At 38.5% G+C, this 26,612-nt stretch overlaps 1 protein-coding gene across 1 annotated transcript in view; it reads right to left on the reverse strand.

Annotated features, from left to right (window-relative positions):
* Bank1 (B cell scaffold protein with ankyrin repeats 1) overlaps positions 1-26,612 on the reverse strand; it is a 359,398-nt gene that overhangs the window by 140,351 nt on the left and 192,435 nt on the right. Inside the window, 3 exon segments of the mRNA XM_045143530.1 lie at positions 2,591-2,887; positions 5,421-5,729; positions 9,653-9,731. Coding sequence (XP_044999465.1) covers positions 2,591-2,887; positions 5,421-5,729; positions 9,653-9,731 — 685 coding nt within the window.

Here is a 26,612-nt window from a genome sequence, read left to right on the forward strand (position 1 = left end):
ATCTCCCTACTCTCTAATCTTAGTGTACTGGAAATTAGATATATAAGTGGAGACTGGAATTAGATCATATTTTATAAAGTTGGAAAGCATAAAAGTAAAGAGATTTGGGGTGACTTGGTGAAGAGGATGAGCACCTCCCTATTACACTGCAACCAGTCCACATAACAAGGGGATGCATTCATAGTTCTGGAGCACCATTTTTAAACACAGAAGCATGGCCAACAACAGCCACATTTGATGGGCATGTTAATCCTTTCATGTAGGCCAAACAAAAACAAACAAGACAATGGAGACAATATGATAATTGAAGAAAAATACCCTAGACATCACTATGATAGTTAAACTGAAAATTTCTAATTAAAGCTTACTCCTTAACTTCATAATAAAAATAAATTTTCTAATTCATATTGTAACTTCACTGTGATTTGTTGTTATATTAAATAGTTACTATAAGTTTTATTGGGCTGGAGAGATGGCTTAGCGGTTAAGCGCTTGCCTGTGAAGCCTAAGAACCCCGGTTCGAGGCTCGGTTCCCCAGGTCCCACGTTAGCCAGATGCACAAGGGGGCGCACGCGTCTGGAGTTCGTTTGCAGTGGCTGGAAGCCCTGGCGCGCCCATTCTCTCTCTCTCCCTCTATCTGTCTTTCTCTCTGTGTCTGTTGCTCTCAAATAAAAATAAATAAATAAATAAATATAAGTTTTATTACCAGTAATGCACCATTGAAAATAAACATATATATCCACAAAATTTTTCTTACAGAAATCTCTCAATATATTTGGCTTAAGGGATAGAATGGTTTTTTGGGAGAGTATTCAGTATTAATGAGTAATTATGCTTCTCTCAGATGGATTGTAAAATGTATTGAAATGTTACTGCATTACATTATACTTTTGTAGGAGTTCAGTTTCACTTTTGTAGAATCATGGTAAAATGATTATGTTAAATTTAGCTACATATGCTATGGTTTTGTGTTCCTCATACAGCTTTGAAAGATTTGGGAGATTGCTCAGTGGGTAAGAGCACTTGCCATGCAGAAGTGAGAGGTCCTGCTTCTCCCTGAGTTCATTCCTCTAGCATCCACATAAACAGCTGGGTGTGACCATGCTCTTCTGTATCCCTAGGCCAGTGGGGAGCAGAGACTGAAGAGTTGCTTCAGCCAGTCTGTCTGAAAAGAGTGCTGCAGGTTCAGTGAGAGACTCTATCTCAAGACAACACATGGATGAAGGAAAGGAAGAAGACACCCGACATTCTCTTGGCCTGTGCATGCATGTGAATGGGGTGTGCACACCTACATACACATACATGCATACCACACACACTACCCCCCACACATGCATGCAAACATATTACTAATGAAGAATTCAAAGTTATATGTAATCTCTAGTTTTAATTTCTTTATTCATTATTTTATGCCCATATATTCATACTGCGTACACTCTTTTTTTTTAGAGAAGCTTCTCTTTTTCTGATGGTGGTAACCACTGGGTTCACTCAAACTCACCCAAGTGTTGAGAAGTAACAGTGGAGTGCTCAGCACTGTTGCAGTTACTTTTTATTGCTGGGACAAATGATCAACCATAAGAAACTTATAGGAGGAAAGGGTTTATTTTAGGGCTGACAGAATCCAGAGGAAGTTCTATCATGGCAGAAGAAGTTGATTCACTTCCATAAATATATAGCAGAGACAGACAACACCAAACAGCCAGAATACACAAATAGCCAGAGCTCAACCTACTCTGAACAAACCTTAGGACTGGATTACAAGATCCACTCCCAGTGTCACCTCCTCCAGCAGCCTTCTGGAGACTTAAGCAGGAAGCTTAATTAAAAATCTCTCAACCAGCCATGTGTGGTGGCACACGCCTTTAATGCCAGCACTCAGGAGGAAGAGGTAGGAGGATTGTTGTGAGTCTGAGGCCACCCTGAGACTACTTAGTGAATTGCAGGTCAGCCTGAGCTAGAGTGTGATTCTACCTTGAAAAACCAAAAACACAACCCCCCCCCAAAAAAAAAACCCCGTCAACTTTTGGGGAGCATACATTTCCATTTAACCCACCCCATGTACTAAGTGAAACATCTCTATCACATATTCGAATGCTCACATCCCATTGCAGAAGAGGGAGTGAAAAAAAAGTATGAGCCAAAGAAAGAGGAGGGGTGCTTTTCAATACTGCTTACCCGGCACAAAGTGGCCATGGCATTCATGACTTCACAATGGCCGATATTACCTACACAAGACTCAAAATAAGAGGGGTGAAGAGTGACATCAAAATAGAACAAGTACAGTGGTGGGAAGGGATTGTGATAATGATATATTCCGTGTATGTCTCTGTGTGTATATGTACGTATGTATGGATGGATGGAGGTTGTCAATAAAAAGTTAAAAATGGGCCAATGTAACTTACTTGTGACTTGCAAAAATATGCTCAGTCTTTGGAGTTTGAGAGCACTTATTTCATAATATTCTATCTTCTCCCACACACAACAGGACAAAACAAAAAGAAAAAAAAAAGAAGAAAAAGAAAGGAAACCCTCCCTACTGTGAACAAAGGGACACAAAGCAAATCCACAAATAAACACAAAATATTACCTTGTGCTATGTAAGGCATTGCTTGCTCTTTGGGAAGGACACTGGCAGGTCTGGGTGTGGGGGCAGGAGGTCTGTTGAGGATGAAAGACCGGCCTCCAGTGTTCTTCCTTACACTCATGCTGGTCAGGATCAGGTCATACTCGTGGTCATCAGCCTCAGCACACGTGTATGGGTCCTCCTCCTCCGGGTCCTTTTCATCTTTACTCTCAATGTCACTGGACTCATCTCTTGGTTCGTGTCTTATATGAGAATCAATCCACTTTTGACTTCTTTCCATTTGATCCTTCACAATTTTTCCTGCTTAGGAAATATTTGCATTGCATTAGTGTCCTATGCAATGATATTTTCTATCTGTTGTTTACTTGAGTTTCCCTAAGTAGCTTACTCAAATGCCAAAGGAAACAATATAAGAGAAATCCTGTCTCAACACCAAAAAAGTGTTAGCCCCAAGATTTCAAAAGAAAATTCAGCTGTGTATTTCACTAGCACAATTTCTTGTAGTTTATTAATGGATAATTTTGCTAAAATGACATTTTCAGACATAGGTTTCTTTAAAAACAGATGTGAAATACACATTATTTTAGGTGCATATTTAATATCAGGAAATTGGGTTATAAATCTAAGTCCAAATGCTACGAAAATGGGTATTTCTCAGGCTCAGTACTCACAGACATTGCTTTCACTCAGTCATCCTAGCTTTCCTGTTGTTGGCACTGAATATTTCACCTTAAGTTTAATTCCTTTGACAATGGCAAGAGAGAACTGAGACCAAAGGTACCATTGCTTTCTCTTCTAGAAGCTGGTTTCTGGCTATGAAAAAACTATCTTTCAAAAATGCATCTATAGAGTTTTACAAACCAATGTGAGCTCATTCATAAATAAAAGACATCAAAGCTAGGTTCCAAACAGAAAATATACACTGACATTAATATTTTGATTAAATAATAAATTAAAAATAAACTGTGACCCTCAGTCAGAGGGCTTTTTACTTGTTCCTATTATTTTCTTTTTAAAAAATTTGTTGTGATTGTTTTTTTTTTTTCCAAGTTGCCTTTGTTTGGGCATTAAGAATCAAGCCAAAATAATTATTTAGTTTATAATAGGGATTTTAGCATAAAAAACCTTAAAGCTAAGTGGAAATATGAGTAATACAGAAAAATGAAGGAATATTTTTATATGAAGATTCAGAATTTGGTTTTGGTCAACCTAGGAGCAGAGAACAAGATAATTCCCCTACAGAATCTCAAATTTCTTCTTTTGGCTACTTTAAATAACCTATGTGTTTGGCATAAACTTTAAAACCACCATGACTTTCCTCTTTCCCATGACTGAAATGGCTTTGAGAACTCAACTTCATAACTTCTATTTCCCTGACAGCCTCCAGGTGAAGCCTGATGAACTGTGTGGGAAACACTTTCACTGAACTTCATTTTTAGCAACATATGTCAACGGTCTCATTTTCATGAACCCATTCCTGAGCTGTTAACTCTCTGATACCCACCCACCACTTCCCGACTCTTTCTAAAGTTGGCATTGGGCTAGAAATCAGACATTTTACTTTTTATCTACCAAAATGTCAGATTATACTTTTCATTAAGGAACTGGATCTGGATTTTCTCACTTCAAATTGTATACTAATAAATAATTATTAAACAAATCACAGCTATAGTTCAACTGTCAAAATAATGGGATAAGAATGAGTAGTCAAGAGAACCTTAAAAGTCTAAGAAGTACCTGTTACATATTAATTCAGGCTCCTGGGTCTTGGGTCTGAGTCTATGTGGATCATGGTGACAATTAGGTTTCCTGAGTGGTGTGGAGATAAGAAGATGCCCTGTGTTGTCTGTAACATGATGAGTGCCCACAATGTTTATATATCTGGACCTCTAATATGTCTATAAGTCTGCCTTGAGGAATTTGAGGCTCAAGGCTCCAATTAGAACTGACTCTTCAGCAAGTTATAGATATAGCTGAAGTAAAACATATAAAATATGTGGTAACTTAAAGTCTTAGTTTAAAAGGATTTTGACAAACATTGACATTTTGTTTTCCACTCACATCACAGCACTATGAAGTTGAAAAGCAATGACACATACAAAAAGTAAAATGGAGTTTTAACATAAAAGTAATATTTTTGTGGTGTGTTTTTCTCTTATATTTGGAAGTTTTCAGGAGATACATTGGCTAATATTACATTGTTGGTCATAGGTTTTGGGTGAACCCTTGAGGTAGTTCTAGCTCTCTTAACAATATATCATGTGTGAACTTCATTTTTTTTTTTAATTTAAAAGAGAGAGAGAAAGAGAGAGAGAGAGAGAGAGAGAGAGGGAGGGAGAATGGGTGTACCAGCACCTCTTGTCATTGAAAAAACACTTCAGGTGCATGCAGTACTTTGTACAACTAGAATTATGTCAGTACTGGGGAACTGAAACAGGTCCATCAGGCTTTGCAACCAAGTATGTTTAACCACAGGGCTATTTCTCCAGTCCAATATGTGAAATTTTATATTAGATAAAATATGATTTAATATTAGCTCTTGTAAGATATTTAGCCTGACATAGCATATTACCTTCTTTAAAATTTGATTATTTAAAATTATTCAAATATTACTTAAAAATGCTGATTTATGTTTCCTTCCACCACAAATTGTCATGGGCCTATTCATTGATATCTCTACAAGAACTTGGCACATGGTAAGTAAACAATGAGCACATGCTGAATGAGTGAAGGAATCAGAGGCATGTCCACTAGGTTTTGGGTATCCCATAAACTGTTTTGTTTCCTAATATAGTACATAAGCTGTGAAAAGGTTTTGTTTTTGTAAACTTACCTTGCAATGAGAAGCGAGGTCTCTCTAGTTGGAAGGCACCAGACACAGATCGTGGGGCGGGCAGTGGTGGTCTGCAGCACACAAGTGATCCTTGTGGATTGTTTTTTGAATCAGTTCCAGGAAGGAACACATACAAGTCATCATACTGGTCCTCAGGACATCTGCTGTCAATCTCTGGAGGGCTAAGCGTTGCCTTTGCACTGGATTCATTCTGCTTTGTTTCCCTGGCCCTTTCAGATTGCTCAGCTCCATCTGTACTCAGCCTGTGAGTCTTGCTCTTTTCATGATGAAATGTTGGAAACTGTGTAGCTGTTTATGATTGAAGATTGTATAATTTACTTTTAACATACAATTATCAAGCATTTCTTATTTTGAAATTTTACACAGAAGTAAGTAGTATAGCTAATGAAACCTTTATGACTTGATTGATATGCAGAGTAAAGCTACATAAATTACTGTATGATCATTTCTAAATTTTAAAATATTTAGTCAATGAAAAAACAATGAAAGTCCCATACCATTACATCTGCAAATGACACACTCATGTACATAGTGTTATTTTGATTTTATTGAGTGCATTCCTGTATTTGATAACATTATGCTTGTTTATCCGAAAATATAACTAGCATAATAAATACAAGAGAGCGCGCCAGAGAGTGGATATGATAAAAAATACAGTATACAGATGTATGAAATGCCATAATGATTTATGTATGATTAACACATGCTGATCAATTTCTTAAAGCATTAAAATTATTTTAAAATTAGAAACAACATAAAAGTGATTATATGTAACAATATGCAAGAAAGATAAAGAAAGAAGTCTTAACTTGCTTGCAGATGGTGAATACAATTAATCTGTAACTCAGTGATCTTAGTATAGTTATTACATATACTGCTTTATTGTGATAGCATAATAATTTTATAGTATACTATAAAATTATGGATACTTAATTAACTTTTAAAAATATTACTTGTAAAATTTTAATATGTTTTCATTGAGATAGCATGCAAATTATCAATAGTTGGTACATCTTCCTGATGAGCAAGTCAAATTCTCCACATTCTAAGAAGCATGCTGTATTGCCTTCATGTTATATGATGAGTCCTCTTTAATCACTCAGGGAGAATACACAAAATAAAATACCTTTACATCTTTAAATTAACTTTTACTAAATCTTATTTGAAAAAATCTTTAAAGTATTAAAAATGATGTACTTGTTGAATTTCCAAATGAATTTTGGAATATGTGAATTATTGGCATTTTCAGTGCAAATAATTGTTTAAAATGTGGTTGAATTAAATATTGCTTTAAATATTGAACAGCAGAGTATAAGAAAAAGGACTTTGTTTAAAAGATGAAGAGCTACACTGTAGAAATTTTTAAAGTAGTAGATCAACAATTAGTCATGTGACAAAAACATGTCTGTGATAGTATCCCATATAATTACATGGAATTTTGTATTTTTAATGTGACAATGAAGATCCAGCTTCCACTAGTAGAGCTTAATGGAGAGTCTTTTTAAAGTATCAGCAGGGCAACACAGGCAGATTCTTTTTTTATGAAATCCTCCTGCATGGATCACATTGTTACTCCCAATACCAAAACACATCCTGAGGTAGGTAATCTTTAGAAGTGATGGTGGTATAGACTATAAAATGACTGGATAGAAGTTATTACTCAGCCTAGTAAAGGAACTTCATTATTTTTGTCTGGTAAAACCAGTCATCAACTTAAAATTACAGTCAAACTGCAGGAAATTACTGATACCCACACTTTTGTTTATGTAATCAGTGTTTCATTACATGAATACTTGACATGTAGTAGTCTTCATGTGCTTGTCAAATTTGTCCAAACCTGGAGTCCAGCCATAGCAAGTTGGATTTAGAGGGCCAATGGGTTTAAACATGCCTCGTAGCCACTGTGACACCAGAGAAAAATTATTGATGTAGGCTACTCTTCCCTTTATCCCTTGACCCATGCAAAGCTGAAGGCTGAACCAAATACACAATTCTATACATGAGGGAGCTCTTAGCTCAAAGAACTGCAATAAAATGGTCCCTTGTTATAGTCATCTCTTTTGTGTTATTAAGTATTATGATAAATATATGGTAAATATCAATGATAGATTTTTAAAATTTTTATTTATTTATTTTTATTTGAGACAGAGAGAAAGGGAGAGAGGAAGAGACAGAGAAAGAGAGAGGATTGGTGCACTAGGGCCTCTAGCCACTCCAAATGAACTCCAGACACATGCTCTACTTTGTGCATTTGGCTTACATGGGACCTGAAAAATTGAGCCTGGATCCCTAGGCTTCACAAGCAAGCACCTTAACTGTTATGCCATCTCTCCAGCCCCAGTGATGGCTTTTATATCACATTCATTATTAAAAATATATAGCCTAAAGTTTGGCATATTAATTCACTAATTTAATGTTTGGGGTGTGTGTGTGTGTGTGTGTGTGTGTGTGTGTGTGTGTGTGTGTGTATGTTGTGATCATATTTGAAAGGTTTTACTGATGTCAAAGCACACTGGTTAAGCATGAATTTTATTTGGTTTTCACATCAGCCTGTCATGAAGAAAACTTATGGTCAATAGTACACAATCTAACACTGATCATGTGCTGCTATAGGCCCTATGGATGTGATCAAACCAGTGAATAAAACAAATCCTAATTCCTTAGTACACGTGTTTTAGATGAAGAGTGAAGGCCTAACCAATAACCAGATCAATAAAGTATCATGTGTGACACAATGAAGAAAAGGGAATTAAAGGGAAAGTTAGGACAGTGTTAATGATATGAAAGAAGAGCAAAGAAATTATTTATCAGGACATAGAGAGAACGAGTATACAATGGGAGAAGAAACTTAATGCCCTGAGGCAGAAGTCATGTGTGTGTATGTGTGTGTGTGTGTGTGTGTGTGTGTGTGTGTGTGTGTGTGTGTTAGACTATTAGTAGGATTATTAGTAAAATGGGAAAGTACTGGAGGACTGGAGAGATATGGATTGGTCCTCCATGAATAGAGATTATGAAGGTAGGCAATTTAAAGGGTTTCTTTTTTTTAAAATTTTTATTTATTTGAGAGCGACAGACACAGAGAGAAAGACAGATAGAGGGAGAGAGAGAGAATGGGCGCGCCAGGGCTTCCAGCCTCTGCAAACGAACTCCAGACGTGTGCGCCCCCTTGTGCATCTGGCTAACATGGGACCTGGGGAACCGAGCCTCGAACCGGGGTCCTTAGGCTTCACAGGCAAGCGCTTAACCGCTAAGCCATCTTTCCAGCCCTAAAGGGTTTCTTAACAGCGATGTGCTACTGACATTTTGGCATATTAAGTAGCATGCCTGTATTTATACCTACAAAATACCAGAAGCAAACCTCCTTCCCTAAATTATGACAATAACAAAAACATCCTGCTTTATTGTCAAAAAAGCAAGTGAGGGATGTGTGTAACCCTCTATTGAGTATTACCGTACTGTTGGAATAACTCAGAGTGTGTGATATAGGATGAATAGCAACATTTCTCAATGATAAAGGCTGAGAGTATTTTAAAGGCACAGTCAACAGTATGATGTGACAGGTTACATGCAGAGGGGGAGAGAAAGTAAAAAAGCCAAGGGTGGTTTCAAGAATTTTGAGCTGCATTGAATAAAGGAAGAAGTAGCTTCACTTGCAGAGTTGGGAAAACAGCATGTTGAGATATTTGAGAGTGGGAAGAATGAAGGTTTTCAGAAAGGTTGGGTGAGATGCCATCAGAAATGCTAGGGAAGATGTTGAGCAAGCCATTGTGTGCTAATGAAAGCTGGCCTGAAGGTGTAATAGCATTAATCTTCAGCCTTCATTTATCTTCAGCCACTGAAAAATAGAGTGACATGCATTACAACAGGGAGGACCTAAGAAAGTATCCTTCTGATTTCTCAATTGAGAACTGAGAAGACTATTATCTGCAAGGAATGTAATCATGGTTTGAAACACAAACTTGAAAACACATACTTGTCACATAGAGTAGAATATCAAAGTGATACACATGTAGTTTTCAGGATAAGAAACTATAATTTTATTATATAAACTTGATCTTATTAAAAGTGTTATAAGCAAGAAAGATAGAAATATCTCTACTGCATTATAATTTAATTCAGTTAATTAAATATATTTTCATATTCTCTACAGTCATATAGTTATGTATACCATATTTAAAAAGTTACATATGCATAGCATACAGGAAACTTACAGGGAGAAAATGTGTAAAATGTGTCAATATCCTCTTCAGAGTCATTTTCTTGCTCATTATTTCTGCCAATTTCTTGGCTCTGAATAAAACAATGTAATTTTTAATAATATGTGTCATTCTTACTATACATTCCACAACTATAGAAATAAAAATACTTTTAAATTTTTTATTAAATGCATTAATTCTATTGCACATATTTTGTTGATTGTGCATATGCCATCTACAAATAGCCAATACAACAGTTATTAAAAATACAAGTGTGAAAATAGACCATTTCTAATAAAAAGTTGACTACAAAATAACTTTGAAGTTTTGAATATTAAAATAATCATGAAAATTAGGTACAATTAAAAACTTTGTGTAAAATTTTGTGTAAAATAGAATTTGACTTTTCTTAAAACCACATTACTTCCCTTTAACATTTCTGTTTCTTTTACTAACTCAAAAGATATTTGCAATTATATCAGTTATTATACAGAGACAGTTGATTAAGTTATAAAGTTACTTATTTTTATAAGGACGAACACAAACTTACCTCTGCTTACTTGTCATTTTGAAACCAATGCTAGAATTTATTTTTTGTTTAGCAGTGCAGGGATGAACCCAAGGCCTCCCACATGCAGGGCATGCATTCCACCCCTGACTCACATTCCTGTATGTTGCTACTATTTTAAGAAGGTATGGTTGCTGAGAGGACAGAAAGTGGTTGTGTCTGAAGGAGAGAAAGATTCTTCAATCATGGAACATATAGATCCTCACATGGAAAACCTAGAAATGCCACAGCAACTCTATTGTGCAGGGCAATAAGGGAAGGGAGGGGCTTAGCTGCATTTGACATGGGCCATATTTTCTTACTTTGAACTCCAAGTTTTAGATTATTCAATGGCTTCATGCTTTGGTTCTTACTAAAATGGAAGAAAATAATTTAAGGCATTTGCTCTGCACTAGAAGCAGCCAGATTAATTACTTTACTGTAGCCTTGCTATGCCTTGGTTCTTGACCTGTACATTGACTTTATCAACATTTTTTTTCATCCACAATAGCCAATGGCAGGCCTGTGGCTTTCATTCATTTTCTTAAAAAGAAACAAACAAGCAAACAAACAAAATACCCACTAGTGCTATTTAGAGAAGCAACAGAGAGAGCCTCTAGTTTAAAGCTGAAGTTTAAAAATGACTTTGATGCAATAACTTATTTTATACTGCAATCTTTTCTTCTTGGTAGAGTCTACCAAATACTAACAAAAAAAAATCACAGTTTAATAGAGAAATTGACACATTGACTGACATCGGTATACTTTGGTACTTAAATCATTGTTAACTATAGCTACATTTTGTTTACAATTATCAATCTTATGTATTTCAAAATTTAGGTCAAGAAAATATTGTAAAAATCCACAGTACCCTCAAAGTTACATGAAGGAATGTTTAACAGTTGAGTATATCTTGGGAATTTGAACAACTTCTAATATATTATCTACAAGATTAAGCATTACTGTGGCTCTGCGCCTGCTGCCAGGGACACACGGTCACCTCCACAGACCCATGACCTGCTGATGCGTCCGGCACCCCGACTCCTCCGCAGCACCTGCTTCCATGACCAGATCGTGGGCACGGATCGATCCGGCGTGCTGAAGCTTAAACCGCTCTGCACACTTGCCCACACTACTGTTCAGCGAGCCCAGTCCCACAGCAATTGCCACACAAGCCCAGAGTGTCTCTGGCTTGTGCCAGCTCAGGTGCCCTATCCTACCTGTCTGCCATGCCTGCCATCCTACATTCTCCTGTGGCGGGGGAGAGCAGACTGATTCTGGGACCCAGGGCTCCCAGCCAGAGTTTGGGTTGCTTCAGGGCTTTGCAACTCAGTCCCCCTCCAAGCTCAAAGGCAGGCAGCTTTGGTACATTACCACTTGAGAATTCAGGAAACTTTGGCTCCCTGTCAGGCAGTAGATAGGGGGCTTTGGCAAGTGGGACCCAAAGCACAGGCTGCCTGACAACTGTCCCAGGCTGCCTCAGATTCCCAGTGCGCTAGAGCCCAGGCTGATCCACCCACCTACCTGCCCATACACTGTCATGGGCAGACCACAGCGCAAAAGAAATAACATGAAAAATCAAATGCAAGAAAGCCCAGTTAGAACACCCAGTCCTACAAGGAATGCATCGAACCAAAACATAAAGGAGTTATTAGGATCAGAACATCAAATTGAAGCTATGAGCAATGCAACCCTGACCAACCTACTGGTAGAACTTGCAGGAAAGCAACAAAGGACCGATAATCGTGTGGATGCTACCACCACTAAGCTAGAGTAATTTGATAAGAGGTTGGAATGAGTTCAAAGAGAGTTAAGAGTCTGAGGGAGACTGAAAAAAAAGAGGACCTGAAAAATAAGCTGGCCATACTAAATGAAGACATAAAGAAATGCAAGGATGAATTCCAAGAATCATCAAGAAAATCAAAAAATGATGTGAAAAGGGAGCTTGACAGAGCAATGGAAATGATACATAGAAAAGTAGAAAATGCAAACATAATTGAACAAGTCCAAAACTCTCTAGAGGCTCTCAAGAATAGAGTCAGCAAGGTGGAGGATAGAAACTCTGATCTGGAAGTAGCTCAAGACCTTAAACAGTCAGTCAACCAATGGGATCACATGAAGCTGAAGAGTTTCTTTATAGCAAGCATACAATAAGCAAAGCCAATAGGTTACCCACAGAATGGGAGAAAATATTTTCGTGTTATCCAACTAACAGAGGCCTAATCTCTAGAATCTACAAAGAACTCAAAAATCTAAACAGTACAAAGTCAAACACCCCACTCACAAAATGAGGCAAAGAGCTGAACAGGCAGTTCACAGAGGAAGAAACACAAATGGCAAACACACATTTAAGAAAATGTTCATCATCCCTAATCATCAGAGAAATGCAAATTAAAACAACTATGAGATTCCACCTTACCCCAATAAGGATAGCAAACATCAAAAAATCAAGTGAAAATAAATGCTGAAGAGGATGTGGAGAAGTAGAACACTCATCCACTGTTGGTGGGAATGTAGGATGGTACAATCAGTTTGGAAAGCAATATAGAGACTCCTGTAAAAGCTGACTATAGAGATACCAACAGACCCAGTTATTCCCTTACTGGGCATCTACCCTAAAACCTTCAAACCACAGGCCAGAGAGATTTGCTCCACCATGCTTGTAGCAGCTCAATTCATAAGAGCTAAGAGCTGGAATCAATCCAGATGTCCATCACTAGAAGGATGGATAACTAAGATGTGGTATATATAAACAATGGAATTCTACACAGCAGTAAGAAAAAATGACAAAAAGAAATTTGAGGAAAAATGGGTGAACCTGGAACAGATTATTCTCAGTGAACTTACCCAATCACAGAAAAAAAATCGCCACATAGTCTCACTCATCTACAACACCTAACCTGAATCTACCCAATATGCCTTACATACCCAGCAAGCATCTCATGGGTTAGACACTAGGATGGACTGGGAGGGAGGGAAGGGCATCGAAGGGGTGGGAAACATTAATCTAGACCCAAATGATAATGGTACCATAAAAATCTACTTCCTAAAAGGCAGACCAAATGGTTGAACTTTCACCAGGCCCTTACAGGAAACACCTGAACCACAAGACACTGGAGAGGGTACAATCAAGTCTAACCTAAACCTTCTACATCTTCCCTCTCCCCCTCTCCTTCTCCCCCTCTCCTCTCTAACTCTTGTATATTAGTTATATTTTTCTGCATTTTCTTAGTGGGCACTGACCTGTAACTCCCAGTACCAGCATGCACATCCACAATGAGCTTTTGATCAGAGAAACCTACAAGGTTTCCTAAAAGAATGACAGATTTCTGTCAGAGTACTTGATGACCCACCAAAGGTTAGTAGTAAGACCCTATTTCTGAAGATACCATATGGAGCTGACACGTAAAATGGAACAGCATGACTGGAAGCCAGGAGAGAGTCAGTCCCCAGACAGTCAGTGTATCTAGTGCCAGAAGGTGCTACATGGGTGACTGGGGAATATAACCAATATCTGTCCAAGCAACTCATGGTCCAACCTACTTAGCAACAAATAACCAGTTGTGATGCCCATTCAAGTGCAATAGTGGCACACAGCCATGATGGGGAACCAACTGGTCCTGATTTGGCTAACTGATACCCTCAGTGGTACAGGACCCATAGCTGGAGCTGGGAAACAAGTCAGAACCATATACAAACATAAACTCTCTCTCCAATATCAAGCTACCATTAATCATGGGCTACAAGAGGGCCTACACCTATTAAACTATCTATAAAAAAAAAAAGTAAGGGTTATTTCATTTGTCCTGGAGCTGACTTAATCTCCATTGAAGAATCTGCTTCTCTTTTTCAGATAGATGCAGATCCTAAGGAGAGAGCCACCCCATCATATCTCAAAAGGGCCCTGGCTGAAACTAAGGAAAATTGGTGAAGCAAGCAAGGGTGCTGTTTTTCTGATTTAACCAGATACAAGCACAAGGGGGAAGGAGACCAACACAGAGAATAATCAACTCCTACCAAATCAGAGAGCCAGAGCCTCAGAGGCCCCCAACACCTCATCAATGAAGCAGAAATGACCCCAACATGGCTCAGGGAAATTTTGCAGAAGAGTGGGTGGAAAGAATGTCAGAGCCACGTGTTGGGTCAGGATATGCAGAGACATCTATTGTACTAATAACTGTGGGCTAACTCCAGAAGGCATGACCCATATACCTCAACAAGGAGGGGCCAATGGGGAAGGGGTAGGTCATGGATGAGCCTAATAATGGTACCAAACTGCCTGTATTTGCTGAATAGAAAACTAATAAAAAAAAACCCCAAGTATCCAATCCCAAATAAATTTCAAATAAATTATGTAGATATTCCACCTAAAAGGAAGAGGACCATAACACCCCACTCTCGAGGGCTATGTAAATGGAACGTCCTTCCACAGAGCACTGTACAAAAGGGAATGAGAGAAAAATGTTTGGTAGCCAGGCATGGTGGTGCACGTCTTTAATCCCAGCACTTGGGAGGCAGAGGTAGGAGGATTGCCATGAGTTCAAGGCCACTCTGAGACTACAGAGTGAATTCCAGGTCAGCCTGGATCAGAGCAAGACCCTACCTCAAAAAACTAAAAAAGTAAAAATAAAAAAAGTCTCATGATGAAGAAACTTACCAAGCACTACCTCAACCAGGTGAAAAAAGTCACATTCATCAGCGATAAATCATGTGGACAGCTCTTGGCCTTTATATCCTGGGCTGGCCATGGTCCATCTCCTCTGCCTCTGTGCTGTGCTTCCCCCAAACCCTGGCACCAGACTAGTTGCAAGGAAAACGTTCAACCCATTGCTCTGCCAGTATGCTGAAACAGTCTTCCTTCACATGGCTGAGAGCACTGAAAACAAGGAAATCAATAAAAGTAAGGAGAGCCAGGTATGTGCTGCACACCTATAACCTCATCACTCCAGAGGGCAAGATAGGAGGGTCGGGAGTTCAAGTCTACCCTTGGCTACATAGAGTTCCAAGGCAGCCCAGGCTCCATGAGACCCTGTCTCAATCCATGCTTATCCCACTTCCCCCCCCCCCACCAAAAAAATGCCAAGAGGAATAAGGTAGCATGATAATTAAATGAGGTGCAGGACTTTGAGTGAGGCCCTGGAGCAGAAAGGAAATGAAAAACAGAGTATACTTGAACAAACTATTGACTTGCCAGAAAAGCAACAGGGCGAGTGGGCATCCTGGTCTTGTTCCTGATCTTAGGTGCCAGTGATTCAGTGACATAAAATCATTAAGGGGCTGGTGGTATTGCCTAGTGGTCAAGGTACTTGCCTTCAAAGTCAAAGAACCCAGGTTCGATTCCCCAGGACCCACGTAAGCCAGATGCACAAGGTAGAACATGACTCTGGAGTTTGTTGTAGTGGCTGGAGGCCCTGGAATGCCCATTCTTTCTCTCTCTACCTGCTTATTTCTCTCTCTCAAATAAATGTAAAAAAATAAAAATGTATCTTATATTATTATAATAAAAAAGATTAAGCATTATGAACTTTAAAAGCACTGCTAATTAGGAAGGAGATGTCAGGTAATTATCTAGATTTGTATGCATGTGTGTGCTGAAAGTGATATCTGGTGGAATACTTTTTCTGTCAAAATCAAGCCGGATGATATTGTACAAACAGTAAATACGAAACCCCTACAATTCCTTAAAGGCCCCTTCTAAATTTATTTGACTGATATAAATACTTTTGTAATTACTTTGCATTATTCAGTTATTAAATGATGGTCAGCAAGGTGGAGTGGAAGGAAGGGGCGACAAGGGGAAACATGTGGTTCCACTCCTTGGTTCAGAGATAAGAAGATGGCAGGTATGTTGAGAACTGGTCCCTCAGACTTAGATTCAGAAAGCTTATGGAGAGTTGGCTTATATAGCTCATGGAACTAGGGATCAAATTCAGGTCTTCATGTTTACATGGAAAGTACATTATAGATTGAGCTCTCTCCCCAGGACCTATAGCCAAATTTCTAAGATCATTCCACCAAACATGGTCAGATGAAGACATTGAGGAAGAACACATTTTCAATGTGCTCTAAGAGCAGAGTTTAAACTCCAGATAGGAAATGTTGGAGGTGGCATGGCCTTAGGAGCCTGTCACGTTCAATCAGGAAGCACAGTGAGCATGGATGAATGCTGAATGCGCAGCTAGCTTTCTCCTTTTTACATACAGTTCAGTATCCCAGCCCATGGAATGGTGACACCCATAGTTAGAGTGGGTCCTCTCATCTGAGCAACCCATCTTTTTTTATGTGAGACACCAAAAATGAGAGAAAGAGAAAAGGAGAGAGAGAGAGAATTAGCATACTAGGGGTTCTAGCTACTGCAATCAAACTCCCATCACAGGCACCCCCTTGTGCACACATGAGACCTTACACACTTGAGTCCCTGTGCATGTGGCTTATGCAGGACCTGGAGGGTAGAATATGAATCCTTAGGCTTCACAGTGCATTAACCATTAGGCAATTTCTCCAGCCCCAACCTAATATTTAAAATCCCTCATAGACATGACCAGAGTCTTGTTTCTATGGTGATTCTAAATACTGTTGACAGTCAGAGATTAATAATCACAAGTGGACAGATAAAATATTAATTTGATGAATAAAACCTTTATTTGAATTGAAGGATAATTAAGTACAAAGTCAACAATACATAGAAGCTTCCACAATTAATAAATGAAGCTGGATGTGGAAGAAATAGAGGAGAGGATGGCTTTAGTGAAATGAGGAGAAAAGAGAGAAAAATGTCAGAGGTAGTCAGAACAAAAATATAATCACATAAGCCAAAGATCAAGACCAAGTAGAAGAGATTTATTTATTTATTTACTTATTCATTCATTCATTTATTTATGAGAGATAGAAAGAGGCAGAGAGAGAGGGAGAGATAGAGAAGGAGAGAATATGGGAGAGAATGGGCACACCAGGGCCTCCAGCCAGTGCAAATGAACTCCAGACACATGCACCTCCTTGTGCATCTGGCTCAGGTGGATACTGGGAAATTTAAACTGAGTCCTTAGGTTTCACATGTATGTATCTTATCCATTAAGCAATCTCTCCAGCCCAAGTGACTCATTCTTATTTTAGAGAGACTGAGAGAGAGATAGTGAGACAAAGAGAGAATATTGGCACTCCAGGGCCTCAGCCATTGCAATAAAACTCCAGACACTTGTACCACTTAGTGGGTATTTGAGATCGTATGCTTGCCTCACCATTATTTGTCTGGCTTATGTGGGATCTGGAGAGTTGAACATAGGTCCTTAGCCTTTGCAGGCAAGTGCCTTAACCACTAAGCCATCTCTCCAGCCACCCAAGTGACTAATTCTTAATAAAACTTCCTGGTCTCATAATTGTGTACAGGTTCTAACATTGACAGTTTTACCAAAACACTCAACAACTGTATGCTGGAAAATTCTTAGCTTAATATTTTTAACATGATCATTACCACCAATGTTAATTAATCAGTCAATGAATGTTTGTTAAAATATTTGTTAAGGTTTTCTCGCTGTATAATATCATAATACCAAGGAAATACCTACAAAGATAGAAAATGCAACATATAATATGCCTCAAACATACTGAACATTGAACTGGAAAAATTAATGCCATATATTACCATACAATTGAAGTTCAAAGCATTTTGTTTAACTACAAGTTGTAATAGAGGATAATAGTGAAATAATTTTTCATGTGGAATAACTAGGACTGTGTTTGAAGGATGAAAGTATTTGTGAGATACATGGTGAATGCAGTTCTAGCAGTCACTATATTTTTATCTTCCTAATAGTTGAAGAGACACTGATTTAGTGGGTGAAAGAGGGAAGAATACAGGTGTTCTTTAGAAAATGCTATGAGCAAAAATAATGTTGGATAGGCCATAGGTATAGGGCAAAGAGAAAAGCTATCCAATCCAAGAAACATAAGACATTTTTTTTTCTTGCCCACAAAAATGTATATTTAGATAGTAAGAGTAATGGCAACATTTGCTTTCTACATATTATTTGTAGTGTGCTGGAGATTTCTCTTGGTGATGACGAATTGATCTATGGATTGACTTTGCTGATAATCATCCCCTATAGACATATGTAGATTATATAGGGTAAGAGTTTTGAGATGAGGGAGGCCCTCAGATTTGGATTCAAACCTCTCTCTTCCATTACTCTTCCATTATGTTTTCTAGCTCAGCAAATTTCTCTTTATTTCCTCTATATGTGTCAAAATGAGCTTCATGTACCATATCTCACAATACTGTGAAGATTAAGGCAATATATAAATAGCATAAAGTTGCACATAGAAAACACTTGTAACTGATTTCTATTATTTTAGGATCATTATTTTATTATATAATTAATTTGTATGTTGAGACATTTGTCAAATAACTGACTGAATAAAAATTTGTATTCAATTATAAGTGTGGGTAAGCATCAGTTAATTCATTTAATTGACACACAGAGAGAAACAGACAGAGAGATAGAGAGAGGGAAAGAGAGAGGAAGAAAGAGAATGGGTATTCCAGGTCTTCTGCTCACTGCAAATGAACTTCAGATGCATGTACCACTTTGTGCATCTGGCTTTGTGTGGGTACTGGGGAATGGAACTCTGGTTCTTAGGCTTCACAAGCAAGCACCTTAACCACTGAGCAATCTCTCCAGCCCACAATCAGTTTTGGTTTTAATTGGAATAAAAAGGAAAAGAAAGACTTTCAGACTTGTAAAGGATTAAAAATGAAGACTTCGGGCTGGAGAGATGGCTTAGCGGTTAAGCGCTTGCCTGTGAAGCCTAAGGACCCCGGTTCGAGGCCCGGTTCTCCAGGTCCCACGTTAGCCAGATGCACAAGGGGGCGCACGCATCTGGAGTTCATTTGCAGTGGCTGGAAGCCCTGGCGCGCCCATTCTCTCTCTCTCCCTCTATCTGTCTTTCTCTCTGTGTCTGTCACTCTCAAATAAATAAATAAAATTAAATTAAAGAAAAAAGACTTCCTCCTTTTTGTAGCTCAGTATGATTTTTAAAAACAATATTTATTTTTACTTTATTTTATTTTAATTTATTTATTAGAGAATGACAGAGGAGGGGAGATAATGGGTGGTGTACCAGGGCCTCTAGCCACTGCAAATGAACTCCAGACACATGTGCCATTATGCACATCTGGCTTATATGGGATCTGGAGAATTGAACCTGGGTCCTTATGCTTCACAGGCAAGTACCTTAACCACTAAGCAATCTCCCCAGTCCACTTAGGATGATTAAAAAATATTTCCACTTTTGTGTTTAGGAGGATGGTTCAGCAGTTATAAGCACTCACTGTGCAAGCATGTCAGCCTACAAAAACCTGAGAGGACCTGAAGTCATCTGAGTTTGAGTCCCCAGTACCCATGTAAACTGTTGGGTGTGACCATGAATATCTATATCCCTAGTCCTAGCAGAGATCAGAGTCAAGAAACACTAGGGCTTGCTAACCAAAAAGCCTGCAAAAACAGTAGCTCAGGAAATAGGTGGATGAGCAAATGGAAGACATCCAGTGGTGTCTTGTGGCTTCTGTGCGTGTACATACAGGGCATGCACATCTTCGCGCACACATTTGGTACACACACGTCACATCACACACCACACGATACATTCACTCTACGTATACACACACACACACACACACACACACACACACACACACACACACACACCCCTAACCTGTAATTTCAATGCTAGAGAGATAGAGAAAGGCAGATTTCTTGAGTTTGCTGACCAGTCATTATAGTTTACTTGGGATGTTCTAGGCCAATGAGAGACCCATCTAAAAAAAAAAATACACAGTGCATGAAGAATAATGCCTGAGCCTGCTGCCTGGTGTATATGCACATGCATGCATAGACACACACATTTCTTTATATAACCAGCATACATACTTATATGATAACTTTAGCAATCGTATTTTTAAGGGGGGCTTATATAATATTTACTATGTTCCTGTATTAGTTAGGTTTTATTGCAAAAAACTGATGGAAATAACTGGTGAAAGTAACTACGCAATGAGGATTTTATGTTAGCTTTCAGCCCTAGAGCACATAATCCATCATGGCAGGGAAGGCATAGTGGCAGGAGCTTGAAGCAACAAGTCAACAAGTCATACAGTTTCTCAGTCAGGACACAGAGAGAGGTGAACGCTGGTGCTCAGCTCACTGCCTGCTTTTCATACAGCTCAAGATCTTCAGTCCATTAAATGGTGTTGCTTACAGTTAGGATTGGTCTTTCCTTCTCAATAGAAACTCCCTCAAAAATAAGCTCAAAGATTTGTTTCCACTGTGATTCAAATCCCACCCAGTTGGTAAGATTGACTATCACAATATCTATACTTCAATCAGCTTATTTAATTTTCAAGGCAATTTTATGAGTTAGGGTCTATTGTGATGCTCATTAAATGTATGAAAAAATTGGCAAAGTTAGGAGAATATGCCCAAGGTTACATAGCTAATGTGCAGGACCCAAACAATAGAAAAATAAGTTAGTAAGCATATAAAGCAAAAATGTGTCAACTTACTAAGAATTTTATAAACTGAGTCATAAATATGTGTAGGAGAGACAGTCCAGAATTTTGCAAATAATACAAAACTCAGGGTGGTGGGCAATTGGGACATCTGATTAAGATAATAAAATTGTCCAATGTAAAAGCAGGGATAGAGGTAGGGGCAGGACATTATGAGCAGTGCATAACATAAAATAATCAGCATGAGAAACAATGAGTCGTCTAATTTGGCTAGAGGGTGGGGCAGTGAGTGTCTGTATATGTGATACAGGGAAACCACAGTTGCTCAGTTCCTCCTATCTTCTCATCATACTCAAGTGTTCAGGTCAGATGGCTGACACTCAAGCTACCTGATAATGCCACCTAGAAAGAGCACAGAGTAAATCCTTCTGGCCTACCAGCTGAGTGATGCAGAGATGGGGCCCATTCCCTATTGGCAAGAAGAGATGGGCAAAGTAGTAATAACGGCATTTGAGGATGGGAGCACAACATCACATGCTATGAGGCCAGTAGAGTGCTACTGGTAGTACCAGGGCTGGGCCAGATAGGTGAAAATGATTTCACATTTCTCTACTCATTTTCCTCTCTTTTCCCTGCTTGCTAAACAGCTAGACTTTTTTTTGTAAAATAATCTGTATTTTTAAAAAATTTTTATTAATTAGTTTTGTATTCAGCATATACAGTCAGTTTGGTACTACACTCAAGTCCAAATGGATCAAAGACCTCAATATAAGACAAGAAGCTTGGCTACTACTGGAAGAAAATATAGGAAGTACTTTCCATGATTTAGGAACGGAAAAATATTTCCTGAACAAAACCCCAGTAGCTCACGATCTTCAACAGTCACTCAACCAATGGGATCACATGAAGCTGAAGAGTTTCTTTACAGACAAGCATACAATAAGCAAAGCCAATAGGTTACCCACAGAATGGGAAAAAATATTTTCGTGTTATCCAACTGACAGAGGCCTAATCTCTAGAATCTACAAAGAACTCAAAAATCTAAACAGTAAAAAGTCAAACACCCCACTCACAAAATGGGGCAAAGAGCGGACAGGCTGTTCACAGAGGAAGAAATACAAATGGAAAACACACACATAGGAAAATGTTCATCATCCCTAATCATCAGAGAAATGCAAATTAAAACAACTATGAGATTCCACCTTACCCCAATAAGGATAGAAAACATCAAAAAATCAGCTAGACATGTTTTGAGAAGCAAAGGCTGCTATGTTTTTTTTTTTTTTTTTTCCATTTGGCTTGGATACAAATGAAGTGAAAGTATCTTTCGTTTCTTGTGTTCTGTGAAATAAAAATGGGGTGAAGATATGTTACCACCAGAGAATGGTGCTTTAAGCTTAGCTTTCAAAAGATGGTGAGATGAAAATGTGAAAATGTTATAAGTATGGACATATGGGGACCACACTACGGTAGTTTGATAACTTAATGGACTATGTAGCCTTGGTAGCACAGAATGAAAGGATGCCTGGCTCTTGCTTCTAAATCTATCTTGAGCAATATAACCATTACCTATTACTCCACTCATGAGAAATGGAAAAGCAGGGAGAGTAGGTTTTTCTTTTTCTTTCTCTTTTTTTAATGATCTGTTCATTGTCACTGGATGAAGTGAGTTTCCTGTAATCAGTTTTATCCACAGCTCCTTTTGTAGAGATATGTGGTATAAATGTATTTGGCAGAGCTTGCCCGCATGTCTGTCATCCCAGTACTAGAGAGTCTGAGGCAGGAGGATTATGAGTTTGAGGCCAGCCTAGGATGCACACTTATTTCAAGACCATCATGGGCTCCAAAGTAAGGCACTACACTGTCTCAAAAAGCAAAAAAAATCTTGGTTTCATACTTGATATGTATAAAATAACTCTGCTCTTCAAGGTTATTTGCTATGTATTATGACTTTCATATATCAGTTCCACAAGATAGGTAGGGGAGTCCAATAGATGAAAAAAAAAAGTAAGAGGAGAAGATCTTGGGTCATCAAACTTCACAGTCAGAGCTGGAGAGATGGCTTAGAAGTTAAGGTACTTGCCTGTGAAGCCTAAGGATTCAGGTTCAATTCCCCAGTACTCATGTAAGCCAGATGCACAAGGTGGTACATAACGGTTTGTTTGCAGTGGCTAGACGCTCTGGCTTGCCCTTTCTCTCTCTCTCTCTTATCTACTTCTCTCTCTTCTCTTTCTCAAATACATAAATGTAATTTTTTTAAAAAAAAGTTCAGAATAACAAAAGCAAATCAAGAGAAAGCTAGGGTTTTGAAGCTCATATTTTGTGGAGCCAAGTCTACTGCTCCTTCTTCCCCCATTAAAACCATTTGTAGTGTAGACAGATGACTCCAGAATGATGTAGGAAAGGATAATAGACATTGGAAAATGAAACACTAGTTAGTGAAGAAATCATATGTAGTTAGAGCTCAGTTCTTTTACTCTGTAAATCTGCATGAAAACTTAAAAAAATCGGGCTGGAGAGATGGCTTAGCGGTTAAGCGCTTGCCTGTGAAGCCTAAGGACCCCGGTTCGAGGCTCGGTTCCCCAGGTCCCACGTTAGCCAGACGCACAAGGGGGCGCACGTGTCTGGAGTTCGTTTGCAGAGGCTGGAAGCCCTGGCACGCCCATTCTCTCTCTCTTCCTCTATCTGTCTTTCTCTCTGTGTCTGTCGCTCTCAAATAAATAAATAAATAAAAAATTAAAAAAAAATCATGTTGCTGGGAAAATGAATTTGAAATTCATACTTGATTATCTATATGCTATTTTAAAGAATGCTAGCTGGGTGTGGTGGCGCATGCCTTTAATCCCAGCACTCAGGAGGCAGAGGTTGGAGGATCATTCTGAGTTTGAGGCCACCCTGAGACCACATAGTGAATCTCAGGTCAGCCTGGACTAGTGTAAGATCCTACCTCAAAAAACCAAAAAAAAAAAAAAAAAAAAAAAAAAAAAGAAAAGAATGATAGCAAGTGAGAAAAACAGAGAATTACTCAATAAAATTGGGAATCATGTAACACATTTATAATGAAGAAATGGTGACTATGGAATTAAAGACATTAAAAGTAGTATCTAAATGATCCCAATAATATCAATACTCCCAATAACTTGAAAAATCTATATCTTCTTGTTTGCTTACCAATAATTCAGTTTTATAAACAGTGTACCTCTATTAAGAGGAACCATTTGTTTATTTTTTAAATTAAATTAATTTTTTTATTGACAACTTCCATAATTGTAAACAATATTCCATGGTAATTCCCTCCATACCCTCACTTTCCCTTTTGAAACTCTACTCTCTATCATATCCCCTCCCCTTCTCAATCAATCTCTATTTCATCTTTTATCTTTTCCTCCTATTATGATGGTCTTGTGTAGGTAGTGTCAGGCACTGTGAGGTCATGGATATTCATCCAGGCCCTTTTGGGTCTTGGGGAGCATGATATAAAGAGTCCTACCCTTCCTTTGGCTCTTACATTCTTTCCGCCACCTCTTCCACAATAGACCCTGAGCCTTGGAAGGTGTGATAGAGATGTTTCAGTACTAAGCACTCCAGATGAACCATTTTTATTAGTTAGGTTTTACCTAACTTTTCATAAAAGAAAAAGGGAAAGTAAAAGTCACCACATTCACAGGTGCATTTGTTTAACAAAAGCATTAAAATTAAGTTTAAATTGTTGTTCCAGATTATTTCAGTTTTCTTCTCTCATCACCACAAAAAATTTTATATTAATATGTTCTTAATTATTTTTTAAGTCTTTAGCTAACATTTCAAAGATAGGCAAAGAACTTGAGCTATTCAGAGTGATGTATCTCTGGACCACAGCATCCGTTGCTATTAGACAGCTCTGTAATGATGCTCACTTCCCTAGCAGAAGCCTTTTGTTGGGTGACTTGTTGAAACTCTTGTTTCTTCTAATTCCTTTTATCTGGTACAACAGCAGTTGTTTAGGTGTCCATTTCCACATTATCAGCTCCCTTACACATTGTGATCTGACTGTAGGCATTGTATCTGAATGTAGTGTGTGTGTGTGTGTGTGTGTGTGTGTGTGTGTGTGTGTGTGTGCGCACACATGTGTGTTCATGTGCATATGTCTGTACATGCATGTGAAGGTCAGAGGACAACCTTGAGTGTTGTTCCTTTTCATGGCATAGTCTCTAAATGGCCTGGAACTCACTGATTAGGCTAGACTATCTGGCAGTGAGCCCCAGGGTACTGCTTGTGTCCACCTCCTCAGTATTGTGATTACAGGTGTGACCCTTCCACTCTCCATGTTCACATGAGTTATGGGGATCAAACTGAGGTTCTCTTGCTTTTTAGGCAAGCACTTTAATGACTGAGCTAGCTTTCCAGCCTAAGTATGTGTTTTTCTTTTTCTTTCACTTTTGAAATGAAGCCATGAAAAGATGGACACTTATATAACTATATGAGAGTCAGTGTCAGAAGTACAACACTTTCTTGGTCCTGACAGTGCAGAGCTTGTGTCTTCCACCTACTCCCAGGCCCCATCCAAGACTATTATAGTACATTGTTTAGATGGTGCCCAGTGGATGATTGCATGCATTCACGAGGAAGAACCACAAGAGTAGTGATTTGGGGCAATGACTTCAAAGTGACTACTGGAGGTTGACATGAACAAGCCATTTAATTTTTCTGAGAAATAATTTTCATTGGTAAATCAAGTGCCTATGTTTTAGGTTCATTTCATGGATAGGATAAGCATGTAGCAAGAATTGCTACCATCATGCACTGGGATGAAAGACACTTCATCTGCAGTCGATATATGTCGATATGTGCTGCTCTCAGAAGTGCATGGCAGTTCTTGTACCTTGTTGTCTTATTATTCATCACTGAATCGCTCCTGAATTGAATGCTGAATTTTTTTGTACAAGCAGTACTGTACTTTCTTGAATGAATAGGGCAGTGTTTTTGTTAAGAGCATACACTCTGCCAAATGCTGAGTTCCAGTCCTGACTTCACTAGACCTCTGCTGAATGCCAAATATTGAACTTTTCTGTTCTTCAGTTTCTTCAACAATACCTGCCTCAAAGAATGTATGATGAGGAACTATGTCAATGTGCATTAGGTACAAGAATTGAAGGTCATCCTTGCACATTATTAATAAGGCACATCTATAGTGATGATACCAATAATAATGATGGTATTGAAAAGTAAGCTAAGGATGTCTAATTTATTTAAGTAGAAAACCCAACACTAGACTCCTCAGTCCTTTCCACTATTGTTAGCTATGTCTCCACATCATGTCTACCACAACCCAGAGTAAGGAATAGTTATTTCAAAGGCAAGGTATCTATTTACAGTATTTTTGGAAGTAATAGTTTGGATTCATTGTCACTTATTTAAAATGGTCATATCTTTCACTGGTGGTAAGTAGCACTATGTCCATGTACTTTTGTAAACATGCTTTAATCATGTATAATACACACATAATAAGGTCATGTGTAATTTATTTTTATTTTAGAGAGTGAAAGAGAGAGAGAGAGGAAGAGAGAAGAGATAGAGAACTGGTATGCCAGGGCCTTAGCCACTACAATTGAACTCCAGATGCTTGTGCCACCTAGTAGGCCTGTGTGACCTTACATTTGCCTTACTTTGTGTGTATGGCTATCGCGGGATCTGGAGAGTAGAACATGGATCCTTAGGTTTCACAGGCAAGCACCTTAATCACTAAGCCTCTCTTCAGCCCACATGTGATCAACTTCCTACTTGCTCTTCTAATATGACCATTGATCAATGGTCATATTAGCAGAGCAATTAGGAATATTTGTACATTATTGCTATCTTGCAGGTCTCAATGACAGCCTCATTTTTAGGCTTTAACAAAATTATTTTGATAGAAGCTTGCATATAGCCATGTTTTATTTCTCCAA

This window comes from Jaculus jaculus, chromosome 2 (genome assembly GCF_020740685.1).
Source record: "Jaculus jaculus isolate mJacJac1 chromosome 2, mJacJac1.mat.Y.cur, whole genome shotgun sequence".
Classification (NCBI taxonomy): Eukaryota; Metazoa; Chordata; class Mammalia; order Rodentia; family Dipodidae; genus Jaculus; species Jaculus jaculus.